Here is a 14,364-nt window from a genome sequence, read left to right on the forward strand (position 1 = left end):
TTTCTTTCTTTCCAATTTAAATTTGATAACAGAGGGGAAGAGGTTATCGAGCCGATGGAAGTTTTTTACTTCCGGCTATCGGTCAGTTCTATCGAAATTACCTGCAACCAGAAAGTATACACCTTTCTACATTTCCCACATCTGGTCACACTCATCAGCTACCTGTTTGAGTTTTTCGTTTAATTTATTTATTTGCTCTTGTTTACTTTATTTATTCTTTGTTTTCCGTTAAAGTGCAATAAAAAGTGATTCGAAATGGTGAGCTACGCTTAGAACATGGCTAAACTAATAATAAATGAATAAATCTAGGGTTTATTTTATTACTAATGCACTTTCCACTTGGCTGCCCTCATTAACCATTTCTTTTTATGCAACTTTCTATTGGTCATTCTTATAGGCACGCTACTTTAAAGAACAGGACATTGATGGTAAGTTTGGCAGCCAGTCATTGATGAGTTCATTCTAAAAGTATTTCTTATCTGCCCTTTAGAGTTCCGCGAGTGCTTTTATCTGTTCGCCCGTTCGGGCCAAATAAACAACTTGGACGAACTAACGGTGAGTGTAATCACCTACCACCCCTCCTCCACTGAGAGAAACCCGTACTAATAGTTTCGTCATTCAGGTTATTATGCGTTCTCTGGGGCTGTCGCCGACCATCCAAGAACTGGTTTCGTACCTGAAGCAGAAGAACGGCAAAATGAGCTTCGCCGACTTCCTGGACATCATGCACCAGCACTCTAAGGTGGAGAGCCTCCCGGATGAGGTGATTGCCGCCTTCAAGGCAGCCGATCCCCAGAACAAGGGCACTATATCCGCCCGGCAGCTGCGCAATCTCCTCCAGAACTGGGGCGAGGGCCTGTCCATGCGCGAGGTGGACAATATTTTCCGAGAGGCTAACGTTAACAACAACAGCACCGTGCGGTATGCGGACTTTGTAAAGATAGCTTGCGCACCAGTCCCAGATTACTACTAGATCCGGGTTGCATCTTATTTTAAAACATTCCAGCAAATTTCGCACCCAAATATGATTTCGCACAACACACAATTGCTGTAAAGCCAAATAAACGAGTTTAGGAAAAGTAGTTGGGGTTTTATTTCGCACGCCAATCTCTTCACGGTGTAAAAAAGGAGCATCTGCCGATCTTAGTTGGCAATGGTGACCTCAACCTCTACGCCGGGCTCGATGTTGATCGAGGTGATCTTCTTGACGATCTCGGAGGGAGAGTGCAAGTCGATGATGCGCTTGTGGATCCTCATCTGGAAAGTAAGGATAATGTAGAATTAGTTACCACTCACAGATGGGCAGCATATTATTTAGAGTCAATGGGTTTGTCGAATTCGGAGAGCCAAATTGTGAGGAATACCAACAAAGTGGACTATGAGAACACGTTTTTTCTGGGCGGACCATATAGATACAGTGGAATGACAGGGGTATTGCCCAACCACGATATCAGATCTGTCCATAGATGGGATAATAAAGTAAAGAGTAGAACCCTCGTACCTGGAAGCGATCCCAGGTCTTGGAACCCTCACCGCAAGGAGTCTTACGGGTGGTGATGCGCAGGGTCTTGGTCGGCATGCGCACGGGGCCCTGAAATGGTTAAAAAAGATGCGATTAGTGGCAAATCTTACAGTATTGCGAGGTCTTGTCGCCTGGACCATGTGTTATTCTCGCCCTGGAGCAATCAGTGCGAAAATAATGTCCGATTCAGGCATTCTCTCTAGCATTTATTAATGACTAGGCTAAGCGTCTGGCGGGCACGCAAAGCCTCCAGGTAAATGCGGTTGCTTCATCGCTGGATGGCGGGACTTCTTACCTTGACGCGCAGGTTCTGGTTCTTGGCACCGTTGATCAGGTCGCGGCACACATTCTCCAGCGAGCGCACGTTCCTGGAGGTCAGGGTGATGCGGATGCGGTGCACAGAGGCAGAATCGCCGCCATGGGGCTTCTCAATATCCTTGGGTGCAGCAGCCTGTGGACGTGTAAGAAACATGCCCAGAATTAGGTTATGTTCACCGAGTCCCACGTGCACCGTTTTTCCACGTAAAAGTGCAGTTTTCGGCAAATGCCACTTATCCGGGTGGGTGCAATGATAGATTTCTTACCATATTTAGCAATTTCTCTGGTCGAGATATTCAAATCTTTGTATTTTGAGCAGCGCTGAACCAGTTGGTTTGCGTTTTGAAAAAGAAGAGGGGGAGCAGCGGGCAGTGTTGCTAATCGTCATGTTTAGGTTGCAAATCATCAGTTTAGCTTATTTCAGGCTAGATCTAGCATATTTAATAATAAAAAAGATTTGGGGTATTCCATACACGATTGATTACAGACTGAATTTTAAAAAACATGTTGTTTTTATTAATTTCCTGGACGTTATATGATTTAGTAGTCCGATTTTAATAAAATAATACCCAAAGTTAAAAAATATTAGACATTTTTTACGTATTAAGTTTGATAAAAAAGTGTTTAAACTGGCATATAGTAGTAATTTCATTAATTTTTCTTTGTTGTTGGTTTGGAGCGATAGTATCGTAACAGTAGCGGCAGTTGTCCGAAAAATATCGAAACTACCTCGGATTAAAGTTATTTCGGGGCGAATTGTCAAAATTACCTGTGAAACAGCTGTCGCCCGCTCTGAATGCTTAAAGGTAAAGAAGCTGCGATTTGTGTACGTGTGTGTTTTGAGTTAGCGACGTGGTGATTACAGGCGCCACTGAACCCGATCCGATCCCCGCTAGAATCCAGCACTTCCATGCAGATGCGCGTCCCGGACCAGCGAGCAGTCCTGCTGCTGCCCCTCCTCCTGGCTCTGGTGGCCCTTGCCGCCGGCCAGCGCGTCGCTCCCGGTGTCAATCCGCAGCACTATGTAAGTATGATGGGATTTCGATCCAGCTGTGAGCTGTGTTCTTGGCGCTAAGTAATCCATTGCCTTAACCCTATTAGCAACAAGTGCCGCAGCAGGTGCCACAGCACCATCCACCGCCGCCGCCGCAGCACCAGCAGCAGCAGTATCAGCAACAGGTCCACTCGGCGCCCGGAGTGCCGCCCCAGCAGTATGTGAGTGGAATGCAATGCTAATCCCTGCTTCACAGATAGCATTTAATTTGTCATCCTCTACAGCAATATGAACAGGTGCCCGTGCAGCAACAGCAGCAGCAGGCGCCTGTCCAGTACCAGCAAGTTCCTGTGCAGCAGCAACAGCAGCAGCAGCCAATCCACCAGCAGCAGCAGCAAGTGCACCACCAGCAGCCGCAGCAGGTGCACCACCAGCAGCCGCAGCAGGTGCACCACCAGCAGCCCGCGGGTGGTCACCACCATGCCCAACCGCAGCAGGTCTTGAACACGGGCAACATCCAACAGGAACGCGCGTAAGTGCCCGCCTATCTTATCACTAAGCACGATCCGTCAATCATTATCGATCAAGGGGGATTTAGTTCTAATTTGGAGAACGTCATAAATTAGCCAAACTGACACCTAGTCTAGATAGACGGCTAGTCTTCTTTTCCAACTATTGTAATGTGTAGTTAGAATTAATTTAGTTGAAAAACTCGGATATGGTTTGAACTATTATTTCTTTGATACTCTTAAAGCATGTATATTGAAAATATTCTTCAACGAAACGCAAAATAGGGTATATTAGACACTGAAAAACCTTACTCAGCCCGTGCTTATTACATTTTCAACCATTTACAGTCACATCCAAGAGCACATGCAGGTGCCCATCGATACGAGCAAGATGTCCGAGGCTGAATTGCAGTTCCACTACTTCAAGATGCACGACTCGGACAACAACAACAAGCTGGACGGTTGTGAACTGATCAAATCGCTGATCCATTGGCACGGTAAGATCACCTTTAACTCTTTGTCCGGCTTGCGTGTAGAAAGATTTGCGTCTATGGTTTTTGTTTCGTTTTGTTTGACCCACTATTCTGTTCTACCTCTTTTGCATATGCGTAACTAAACGGGGCTGTTTCCGGTTGTGGTTGTGGTCATGCTCGAATCTCATGCTAATCCATCTCGCATCCGCCATAACAACTCATTGCCGTGCAGAGCAAGGCAGCAAGGAGCAACCGAATGGCGAGAAGCCGCATGTAGAGGAGAAGGTTTTCTCCGACGAGGAGCTAGTGGCCCTCATCGATCCCATCCTGCAGATGGACGACACCTCGCGCGACGGTTACATCGACTATCCGGAGTTCATCAAGGCGCAGCAAAAGGCCGCCGAAAAGCAGCAGCAGCAGCAGCAACAGCCGCAGCAGCAGCAGCAGCCACAGCAGCCTATTCATTAGTAGTCTTCGTCACCTACATATGTAGATCCGTTCAGTTTTGGCATTCATAACCATGTCCTCGTCTCGTGATTGTGACGTGCTCCACATACTCCCGACTTCTGCCGCAAATGATGTCATGAAATTACGTCGATTCACATTATTAGAATTACATTCGGATCAATTTTACTTACCATGCTGCAAGCATTCCAATCGGAGAACCTCAATGAACAAATTGTAACTTATTGTCCTTCTTCCACGAATTTTCTCAAAGATTCCTATTTCGAATACTGAACGCGAATCTCACGAGTGGATTGTGCAATTTCAACTGCTTTCTCTCGTTTTTGTTTTCCATTTTCATTACTTTAGTTATTTGGCGATATGAACTAATTTCTAAGCCCGACTTGAGAGCAGCAACAACAACAGACTGATTGTGTAAAAGTTTGTTTTGTACAAAAAAAAAAGAAATATAAAAGAAAAATGCGCGATAAAATAAATCGAAGAAAGGCCTACCAAGTGGAAATCTTTTTGAAACTGAAACTTATTATATATAAAACCGATTTAGCGAATAAAACCAAATCCAAATCACAGCCAAGAACGTCTAGTCCCAAGTACCAAGTAGAAATGTAGACTTAGACATAAATAAGCGGTTTCGGGTGAGCTTGTCCTAACCATCGTCTTAAGGGAACCCACACTGCCAAGTCTGTAACTTTTCATTACCATTCCAGTCAAAGATAGTAGCGAGAAACCAGCCGAGGGCCACGCAGATGGACAGGCCGAGCCCGAGGAGCACAAATCCGGTTCCGTTTACACTGACAAAGCACTAGAGGACACCATTGACTATGTGCTAAAGTCCATGGATCTGAACAATGACGGATTTGTGGACTGGGCCGAGTACCGCAAGACTGAGGCCAACATTGGCAAGGACTAGAACAACTTTCGACCTAGGAGAGCCATAAAACCTGACAATTTGTTAATCTTTTTAACTTTTGCTTATGGAAACGTACCAACTATGGGTTTGATTTCTATGTACCTACAGCCTTAGAACTTGATATGCATCCTAAGCGTTTCAAAATTGTAATAAATTTTTGTACTTTTGCTAAATAAAATTTATTGAAATTAATGTGAGCAGTTTTTAATTTATAGGTTTTCCTTATAATTTAATAATAATTATAAAAATATACATTATTATTTCTGACTACTCGATGTCCTATTTAATGTAATCTCGGGTTAAGAGTTATCAGTCTTTATTTTATTATAAACAAGAAAAGAAGTTAATAAGGAAATGTATTAACTTGATTCCTCCTATAGCATCTATATACTTGATATATTGTCATGGTTAAGACTTACCGCAGTAGAGGACACACAGCTATCCGCTTACGACATTGCTCAATTCATCCAGTGTAGAGGTTTGTTCATGGTATCATCCTGGTTATCCATTGTCAGGAGATAGTTATCCGGTCGAAGAGCAATCACTATCATTACCACTATCACAACAGATGTGCACACTGGGAGGGCCACGGACAGACTGAGGCCAGCACGGCTGCAGTGGCTGTATTTATAGTCTCCGAGTGAAGAGAGCAGAGAAAGTGAGAGTGCGAGAGAAACAGATATCTCCAGAGATGAACAGAGAGGGATTGAGGGAAAGCGCTATCGCTTGGGATACACAGAGGGAGGGAGAGAGGAGAGAGGGTATAGAGACAGAGAGAGAGAGAGAGATATTCAGTCATTTATTTATTTATTTATATAATTATAAATTATTATTCATTTATTTAAACTAAATATTATATATTATATTATTGCAAAAACGGAAGTTATAATTAACAATAATAAAACAATATACATATATATTAAATAATATATTTATAAATATATAAATAAATATAACTAAAAGTTAAAAATATTTTCCGTTTGGTCCTATGGCCGTTATATGATTTAGTCATTTGACCCAGCCCGTTCCGATTTATATATTAGTGAGAGATATAGAATACTAATCGCAATGATTAATTTAGTTAAGACTTAATATATTTTCGTAACTTTTAAATCTACCCTTGAAGGCTTCATCTAAATTCTAGACCAAGTTCTCCAGGTATCCCCTGTGCGTTACGAACCCCAAGGGTTCGTAAAGCTCCAAAAAAGCATAAAAGCTTGTCGCTGGCGCAGGGAAATTTCCCCAATCAGTGAACGGCGAGGCATTGCAGCCGACGGTACGAAAATTGTTTCGGCTTCAATAAATGAAAACCGAAAAGAAAATAAACAATTCGCTGCAGTATTAAATAAGTTTCGTCCGATTAAGCAGTGGCACATTCGAGTATATTACGCATACGCCGCGTGTGCCAGACTTCGAGTTTGCTGTGTAACTCGGTAATCTCTGCAAAATGTAAGCAAATTGTGGCAAAAATAAATATATATACACACATTTAGAGTGTTATAGAATGCATGGGAATAATTATGGATCGGCTGGTAGCCGGTCCCGGGGCCAAATCGCGTTGCTCGGGCGACGGCAACCCAGGCAGCCGGCGGTGTTGATTGAAAATAAACAATCCGGCTGGGCGGGGAGCTCGAGCTCCACCAAGTATGTGTCCGGTCCACGTGGTCGCGTGCAACCGGGAATTACACTTTGCACAAATATTTGCCGCTGCACAAACAACAAACGGACCAAGCGTACATATTATGTGCCATAATATCGATTTTACCCAGCGTTGGGGGCGGGTTCGCCGTCCTGGGCGGAAAAGGGGTGGTTGTCCGGGGACTTCCGAGTGCGATTCCGAGAGGTCGATAAGCCGGCTGGACATGCCATTACTTGGTTGCTCAGTTGGGATTCCTTCCATACCCGAAAGCCCTCATTATAGAAGGCCTAATTATGCACACGCGAAAGTGCGATGACAATTCAAATGGTGTTTGCATATCAAAAGAACTAAATCTTAATCATTATGTTACGTACATTACAAGGGGGTTTATTGTAGCCTGTTAAATAACTACATGGTTATAAGGACCTGCAGGGTATAGTCCGTATTTAAGACTGTAAAGTCTATAAATTCTTGATAACAAATAAACAAAGAGGTGGAATAGTTCCTAGTTTTGTCAACTTTACTTGACTTTATATAATCTAAATACTAACATAAACACTTGTGAACTTTATAGGGCTGCCATGCAGTCTGGCGGAAGACCCCGCGAACGTCTGCTCTATGCCTTCCGGGGATGGATTGCCTTTGTGGCTTTCATGGATTTGGGGACGGCATTTCGTAGCTATATAGAAAGGCGCAGCTTCCTAGGCGATCATAGTGACACTCAGTTTATAGAAGGTAAGTTCTTTTAAAAAATTGAGAATCTATGAGTTATATTAAAATATATAATGGATATGCAGGTGACTACACAATATCACGCATAATTGGCATGTACTGTCTGCTCAAGGCCATTGCTCTGGTTCACTGTACCCTTTACATCCATTATAGACCGTAAGTATTTCCCACGAGCCTTATTTATTTAGCATAATAATAAAGCTAATGTTGTTGCTCTTCTGTGACATAGGGTGGTAAGCATGGGCGGGTGCTCTCTGGCCCTCACCATGGTCTTCTATGCCACCGAGGCGCTATACTTTCGCTCCAGCACCATAAACTTCTACGTGATCTTCCCTTGTGTGCTAAACAGTGAGTATATATCTATTTATATATTTACGAATATATATATTTTCATTATAATATTCTCTTTAATCCAGCTATAACTCTTCTGGGCCTAATCTATATACCCAAACGACTGCGGCTCTGGGAGCCAAACATGGATCTCGATGATGAAAATTCGCAGCTTCTGAAGCAGATGACGGGCTTTAAAAGGCGTCGAGCGAAAAAACAATAATGTAATGTTTAAGCGGGACTTAGAGAAGAGTTTCCAGGAACACAGTATTGTGAAGGAATCGCAAATTTTCCGCTTTGGACTGCATTGGTGTGATAGAAATGGCATCAAGTTCATCATTATACCTTATAGCAATACTGAAAACAACGCCAAATTAGTGATTTTCTATGAACTAGTTACGAAAATAAGTCAATTTCTGGCATAATCACTTCAAGACATACATATACTTCCTTTTTATGAACCATACATATATACAAGCATATATATACATTTAGAAATGTATAGCACAATAGTGAGTTTTTGCACTTTTAAGAGTTGAAAATCGATATTAGGAATCATTTGAACATTATCAGAGTTAGCACCCAAGTTAAACAATTAAAATCGAAAGGCTTTAAATTTAAATATAAGTTTATAATCATCATTAGCGTTACGTTGGATTTTTCCATTGCATATATAAGATTAACAATTTATGGAACATTCTTCCGGATCCTACAGTTAAGCACACATACACATACTCACCACATATGATTACCCGTTAATTTGATATAGGAACAATAATAGTTTTATACGCAATATGTAGAGTACGTTTGAATAAAATTTTAAAATTTCCGCCAAGGAGCGACTTTAAAATAACGACCAAGCAAAAATACCGGAAATGGGAAAAATACCAACGAAAACAAAGGGTAAAGGTTTTTGGGCGCCCGAACTTCGGTCACACTTCTGCGCGCCAGAAGAATTTGTTTTGTTTTTATTTTGTTTCTTGTGAAATTAATTAATTGTTTGCCATGTATCGCAAGTATAAGAAACGGCCGCAGAAGGCCCTCAACACAATCGACGAGAACACCACCATCAAAGTGCCGGTAAGTGGACTTTCTGGAATTTCCTCTTTGAAACGGGAATCAAGAGTCTTTCACAGCGTCAGGAGGATACCACTGCGAATGTTTCGGCAGAGTCCACGGGTAGCGGGAGCGAAGAGAACATACCTGCCTCGCAGGAGCACACCCAGCGCTTCCTCTCGCAGCACAGCGTTATCCTGGCCGCCACCCTAGGTCGCACGCAGTCCTCCGGCCGGAACATCCTGAGTCTCTCCCGGCAACCAAACAACTTCTTCGAACTGGTTTTGATACGAGCCGGTGTCCAGTTGGACCAGGGCGACAGCCTGATTCTGGCCTGCGACCATGTGTCCATTGTGTCCAAGCTGCGAGACATTTTCATGAGCGCCTCGTCCTACACGGACAAGGTGGAGACCTTTAAGACGGGCCTGAATGCAGCGATGGCGCCCAAGTCCAAGCTGGTGCAGAAGCTTCTCACAGGATGCACTGTGGACGCCTCTGGGGAGGAACAGATATACCAGTCGCAGAACAGCATGTTCATGAATTTCCTTATGATCGACTTCCTGCGGGATCCCTGCGTGGAGGTGCTGTTGAACAAGATCGAGGAGGTGGCAACTGCAGACCGCGTACTCACTGGAAAGGCGGCTATCCCCCTGCCACTGTTGCCGCTGATGCTGGCTCAACTGCGATACCTGACCGCCTCGCACAAGGAGCAAATCTACAACCGCATCGAAGGCATCTTTAACAGGGCCACTGATGCGGCCAAGTTGGATATCATAGCCAGTGCTGAGTTGATACTGGATGCCAGTATGCACGATGAATTTGTTCAACTACTCATGTAAGTTTAGCTGTAATGGACGTTCTATAAAGTTTTTGGATGTTTTTAGTTAAAAAAATTTCTTAACAACATTAATAATACTTATTATCTTGTCAGCATTAATTACTCGAGAACTGAAGACCTGTTCCACATGACTACTGTGCACACTCTAAGCAATCTATCGCTCTCCGAAAGCACCCAGGAGAGGCTACGTCTGCGTATTTTAGAGTATGCCACAAGTGCTGAATGCCCAGATACAGTAAGAAGATATAGATAAAATATTCAAAATATACACAATATAAATATACATATTTTTATGAATTCACTTTTCTCTAGACCTTGGCGCACCTCATAAGGCTCATGCTCAACATTTTGAAAATGGACACGGACGACAGTGTGCGCGATGTAAGACTGACTAATATTGTTCTTAACCAAACTGCTAAGAATATATTTTCCTTTTGTCAGTTGATCATCAAACTGCGAGAAATCTTTAACTGGCGTCACATGGTTCATAGGGACAACACTTCGGCACCAGTTGAAGACAAAAAGTCGCAGCTGGAGCTCTTTGGCTTCTTGGAGCTCGGCCTGATACGTTCCAAGAGATTTTATCAGACATGGCAGAGAACCGCTGCTAGTTTGCCCGCAGAGGGATTCACGTAAGCTGTAACTATACATTAATTTACAAATACTGACTCATTGACTCCTTCAGTTCCTTTGAGTTAATTGTTTTACTGCTGCTTATACATGTGAACGAAGATAATTCCTTGTACATTGAAAATATAGTAAGTTATTATTAATTATAACAAATAGATGAAACTAATTTAATGAATTGTTTATTAGCTTCGTCGTCGCATAAAGCTGGAGCACATTACGGTTAACATTTTGGAGGAAGTAAAACTGCATTATAAGCACATACTGGAGCAGCATATAAGCACACTTATGCACATCCTGCATGACTTTATGCGCGAGAAAAACCGAACTGTGTCCGACTTTGCAAAGTCCTCATATAGGTAAATATTTTACATACCATCCATATTTATTCCTTTTCTTACGACTTGTCTTTTTCCAGTATACTTTTCAAGATATTTAACTCGATACAGAAAAATATCTTAAAGAAGCTGCTAGAGCTCACCTGCGACAAATCATCGCCCCACTTGACCACCATGGCGCTGGAGTTGCTACGCGACCTGCAGTATAAGAGCGCCAAAGATGTGCAAAACTGTGCCACACTCCTCATTCCCATGCTGGACCGGATTAGTGACTTGACTCTGACGCAAACTCGCGTTGCCATGGACCTACTCTGTCATGTGGCGTTCCCAGATCCTAAGCTAACTGGCTGCCTGCAGCTACAGGAGCAGGTCGATATGGTGGTGAAGAAGCAGCTGATCAACTCAACAGACAATATCAAGAAACAGGGTATTATTGGCTGTGTGCAGCTGATCGATGCTCTGGCGCGCATCCAAATCGATGATGTGGAGATTGACGATTCTTTTACGAGTGTGGAAAATGTGGATTCCCTGCCAGATGGACGCGGCAAACTGGCTTCCAACTTGATAAGTAATTAAAAGGCTCTTTCATACAGTAATCAATAGGCTTACACATATATTTTTCCACTGCACAGCTCGCACCGAAGCATCTATAGGGAACAGCGCCGAGTCCTTGGCCCTCTTCTATGAAGAACTGGCGACGGTTCTCAGTCAGCGCCATGACGGAACCACCGTCTGTGGTCCAGATCATCAATTTATTGCCTGGGCCTGTGAGCTAATAACATTTCGCTTTCAGAACAGCTTTGTCACCGAAGACCTGGCCGAGACAGTAAAGTAAGTATACGCCTCTTCCGCTGAAACTAACTCTATTCAAGTTTACTTTTAAAGGGGCATTAAGCTGGAATATCAATTAAACATTAACGAATTAGACGACACAAATGTTCACACCGACACGGAGGTCCTCAGCATCGGCGTAAACATATCCAAACTGGTATTGTTGCCCAAAGCCAAAGCCTGCGATTCGATATATGTTTTAGCGCCGCTCTTTAACTGTGTCAGGGCCTTGAACAACCATCGCCACCACTACAGTCTGGAACAGATAAATGCCTTGCTCGGATGCGCTATCGTGTTGCCTGCCTTCTTTGAGGACGACAACTATCTGGCCATTTTTGACAACTACCGGGACGACCAGCAGAATGACATTCTGAGCATCTATTTCCACACAGTCAACTGGATGCGGGTGACGATCAGTGCGTTCGCAGCGCAACGGGATCCCGCCACTCGACGTCGGGTTCTTATGAGACTTGGCGAACTTATACGTATTGAGCAGAGGATTAAGCCGCTCTTGGCTCGAGCGCCGCCTGACTTCGTGGCACCGCCATACCAGTTTTTAACCAATGCCAAAGTCCAGAAACGTCCAGGACCACCAAAGGCGTCTGCTAAAGCCAACGCCCCAGTGGTTGAACCAGACGCTAATCAAACCACGATGACAGACTTTTCGATCAAGGTAGCACCCTGCAAGACCATTAAACCGAAGATCGACTTTGAGCAGATGTATGGGCCGCGGGAGAAGTATAGGCCCATGGAAGTGGGCATCATTATGCTGTTGGTTGAGCAGAAGTTCGTCCTAAGTTATCCACTGGAGAAGGAACAGGTTGGCGAGTTCTTGGGATTGCTAGAACTGCGTTTTCTGTTAGAGGATATGGTACTCAAACTAGAAGCTGCAGTCAATGGGCAGCAGGACTCTTCCGATACGGACAGCCTGAGGCTGCATTTGGCGAAGCCAGAGGACTTTATATGCGATTTACTTCCCTGTCTGCTTGAGGTGAACAATCACCTCAGAACCTTGGCAGAAGCCATCGACACACAATTGGTGAAAGTCAACCATGTTTACAGCAATCTGGATCTGTTTAAGGAGGAATTCAACTACATACGAACCTGTTTTGGGCTCTGCATTCGCCTTTTTGCCCTTTACTTTGCCTGGAGCGAGTGGATGGATAAGTCACAAGCTGAGTTGCTGCACAGTAAGTGATAAGGCATGCTTCTAAAATATTTAAAATCATTTGAAAATAATCCTATTTCCAGAGTCACTATATCAACTACATCCCAAGGAACAGTGGGCAGCACTTAAGAAGAAAAGCATTCCACGCCTGGCCACTGTCACATTCGAATACTTTCTAAAGTATGAGAAATCGGTTTTGAATTTAAGTACAGCGGTTCAACTGCATAGATTGCTGTGCTGCCTGCTAAAGTTGGGAAGTGCTCGATTCAATACTAGCCAACCTAGCTTTCAGCATGCCCAGGATTCGCGTAAGTTTAAAGATTGTAGTATAAATATTAACTACAAACTAAAATTAAATTTTGCAGGCGCACTTTGCAACAAGCTGCTGCGACGTAAATGGTTTCACCATTCTGGAACAGTGGATAAGGGTGCGCAGTGTAATACCTATCTGGACGAGCTAGTCAAGGGCTTCTTCAAAAACTCCACACCTGAAGATCAGAGCAAGCTTTTGGCACAGTTGGTTGAGGAATGTGCGATTCTTAATACCAAGGACAAGGCTTTGAATTCCTTCCCAAACTTCAAGAAGTAAGCTATGTCCTTACATGTAGTACTCTGTATAATGCCGTTGCCTTCTTAGAGCCAACTTCCCACTGCTGTTTCGTGGACTGTGCGAGGTGCTCATTCACTCGCTAAGTGCCCATCTTAGCGTGGACAAAAAAGGAGATCACCTGCAACTCTGGGAGTCCACGGTGGACTTATTAAACGGCCTGCTTAGAATTGTTCAGCTTGTTGAACAACCAAGAAATTTTGGACTATTTCTAAAGCACTCGCAAATATTTCTCAAGCTGCTGCTTCAGCAGGGAATGTCAGCCCTGGAATCTATTGTTCGGCAGGATCCCGAACGACTTACAAAGTTCCTGCACGAATTGCAGAAGGTGACCAGGTTCCTGCACCAGCTCTGCTGCCATTCAAAGTTTATTAAAAATACAGCCATCATCAGCTACATTCCCACCTTACGAGAGACGATCGAGACGCTGGTGTTTCGGGTGAAAGCCCTCCTAGCTGCCAACAATTGTCACTCGGCCTTCCACATGGGTAATATGATAAACAGGGATTTGCACGGCGATTCCATCATAACGCCAGTCAGTTCATTCGCTGGCGAGGAGAACAGCGATGAGGAAATACCCGAAGACGATACCAGTGTCGATGAGACAGTGCTGGGAGACAACATCACCGCCATTAGTATCAGCACAAGACCAAGTGATGGCAGCCGGCGAAGCAGTAAGTCTACATCACGCAGTAAATGCTTTTAAAACTATACACTTTTTCAATTTAATGGTACAAATAAATCATTTCTCTTACTATACATACATTTGTATGGTGAGTGTCCTGTCCGAGTTTTCGAAACTAAAACGAGCCTTTAATTTTGGTAATATGGGATGTAGGTCCTTACAGAGAAGGAGGTCAAGTCCGATGACAGGACTAGTTGCTGTAAATTGTATATATCGAAGCATGATATATGCTCGATTTGAATCTACATATATCATTTCTTAAAGCAAACATTGAGATGATATAGCAAATGCTTACTTGGTCTGTGAATACTTAATCTTTAAT

The 14,364-nt window shown here is 43.5% G+C and overlaps 5 protein-coding genes across 6 annotated transcripts; 4 read left to right on the forward strand and 1 right to left on the reverse strand.

The window, feature by feature from the left end:
* Positions 1–83: 83 nt before the first annotated feature.
* Positions 84–1,079, forward strand: LOC110177157 (calmodulin-like protein 4). The gene is made up of 4 exons (XM_020943742.2): positions 84–258; positions 398–428; positions 491–555; positions 623–1,079. Exons 1-4 carry the CDS (start codon positions 256–258, stop codon positions 971–973), a joined length of 450 nt encoding a protein of 149 aa, XP_020799401.1. The 5' UTR covers positions 84–255; the 3' UTR covers positions 974–1,079.
* On the reverse strand, positions 1,070–2,196 carry RpS20 (ribosomal protein S20). Its single transcript, XM_020943743.2, has 4 exons — positions 2,107–2,196; positions 1,818–1,973; positions 1,502–1,591; positions 1,070–1,257 (listed from the first exon to the last, which is right to left on the reverse strand). The coding sequence occupies exons 1-4, from the start codon at positions 2,107–2,109 to the stop codon at positions 1,144–1,146; spliced, it is 363 nt and encodes a 120-aa protein (XP_020799402.1). The 5' UTR covers positions 2,110–2,196; the 3' UTR covers positions 1,070–1,143.
* Positions 2,197–2,543: 347 nt separating this feature from the next.
* On the forward strand, positions 2,544–5,383 carry LOC110177156 (lymphotoxin beta receptor inhibitor). Of its 2 annotated transcripts, XM_086839418.1 has the most exons (6): positions 2,544–2,864; positions 2,942–3,055; positions 3,119–3,366; positions 3,692–3,840; positions 4,049–4,916; positions 4,989–5,383. In XM_086839418.1, exons 1-5 carry the CDS (start codon positions 2,751–2,753, stop codon positions 4,282–4,284), a joined length of 861 nt encoding a protein of 286 aa, XP_086695544.1. In that variant the 5' UTR covers positions 2,544–2,750; the 3' UTR covers positions 4,285–4,916; positions 4,989–5,383. The 2 variants fall into 2 exon arrangements, with proteins under 2 accessions (XP_086695544.1, XP_020799400.2); XM_020943741.2 differs by lacking the exon at positions 4,049–4,916 and having other exon boundaries at positions 2,584–2,864.
* Positions 5,384–6,429: 1,046 nt separating this feature from the next.
* On the forward strand, positions 6,430–8,727 carry LOC110177184 (uncharacterized). Its single transcript, XM_020943778.2, has 5 exons — positions 6,430–6,640; positions 7,405–7,565; positions 7,628–7,718; positions 7,792–7,910; positions 7,979–8,727. Coding segments are annotated over exons 1-5 (510 nt in total). The 5' UTR covers positions 6,430–6,638; the 3' UTR covers positions 8,116–8,727.
* A 116-nt stretch (positions 8,728–8,843) lies between these two features.
* Positions 8,844–14,163, forward strand: Fancd2 (Fanconi anemia complementation group D2). Its single transcript, XM_020943843.2, has 13 exons — positions 8,844–8,972; positions 9,029–9,783; positions 9,880–10,021; positions 10,099–10,167; positions 10,228–10,418; positions 10,472–10,544; positions 10,603–10,772; positions 10,832–11,319; positions 11,384–11,582; positions 11,637–12,772; positions 12,834–13,058; positions 13,116–13,335; positions 13,388–14,163. The coding sequence occupies exons 1-13, from the start codon at positions 8,898–8,900 to the stop codon at positions 14,061–14,063; spliced, it is 4,419 nt and encodes a 1,472-aa protein (XP_020799502.2). The 5' UTR covers positions 8,844–8,897; the 3' UTR covers positions 14,064–14,163.
* The last annotated feature ends 201 nt before the right edge of the window (positions 14,164–14,364 follow it).

Source organism: Drosophila serrata, unplaced genomic scaffold (assembly GCF_035046125.1).
Source record: "Drosophila serrata isolate PLE 108 unplaced genomic scaffold, ASM3504612v1 contig_364, whole genome shotgun sequence".
Classification (NCBI taxonomy): Eukaryota; Metazoa; Arthropoda; class Insecta; order Diptera; family Drosophilidae; genus Drosophila; species Drosophila serrata.

Excerpts from the sequence above, each read along its gene's own strand:
- Fancd2 (XM_020943843.2), top strand. The coding sequence starts at position 8,898 with ATGTATCGCAAGTATAAGAAACGGCCGCAGAAGGCCCTCAACACAATC. Across the intron at positions 10,773-10,831 it reads TTTGCAAAGTCCTCATATAG|TATACTTTTCAAGATATTTA; the intron begins GTAAATATTTTA and ends GTCTTTTTCCAG. Across the intron at positions 13,336-13,387 it reads TCCTTCCCAAACTTCAAGAA|AGCCAACTTCCCACTGCTGT; the intron begins GTAAGCTATGTC and ends TTGCCTTCTTAG.
- LOC110177157 (XM_020943742.2), top strand. Across the intron at positions 429-490 it reads TAAAGAACAGGACATTGATG|AGTTCCGCGAGTGCTTTTAT; the intron begins GTAAGTTTGGCA and ends TCTGCCCTTTAG. Across the intron at positions 556-622 it reads ACAACTTGGACGAACTAACG|GTTATTATGCGTTCTCTGGG; the intron begins GTGAGTGTAATC and ends TTCGTCATTCAG.
- LOC110177184 (XM_020943778.2), top strand. Across the intron at positions 7,566-7,627 it reads TGACACTCAGTTTATAGAAG|GTGACTACACAATATCACGC; the intron begins GTAAGTTCTTTT and ends ATGGATATGCAG. Across the intron at positions 7,719-7,791 it reads CTTTACATCCATTATAGACC|GGTGGTAAGCATGGGCGGGT; the intron begins GTAAGTATTTCC and ends TCTGTGACATAG.
- LOC110177156 (XM_086839418.1), top strand. The coding sequence starts at position 2,751 with ATGCAGATGCGCGTCCCGGACCAGCGAGCAGTCCTGCTGCTGCCCCTC. Across the intron at positions 3,367-3,691 it reads AACATCCAACAGGAACGCGC|TCACATCCAAGAGCACATGC; the intron begins GTAAGTGCCCGC and ends AACCATTTACAG. Across the intron at positions 3,841-4,048 it reads ATCGCTGATCCATTGGCACG|AGCAAGGCAGCAAGGAGCAA; the intron begins GTAAGATCACCT and ends ATTGCCGTGCAG.
- RpS20 (XM_020943743.2), bottom strand. Across the intron at positions 1,592-1,817 it reads ACCAGAACCTGCGCGTCAAG|GGCCCCGTGCGCATGCCGAC; the intron begins GTAAGAAGTCCC and ends TAACCATTTCAG. Across the intron at positions 1,258-1,501 it reads AGACCTGGGATCGCTTCCAG|ATGAGGATCCACAAGCGCAT; the intron begins GTACGAGGGTTC and ends CTTACTTTCCAG.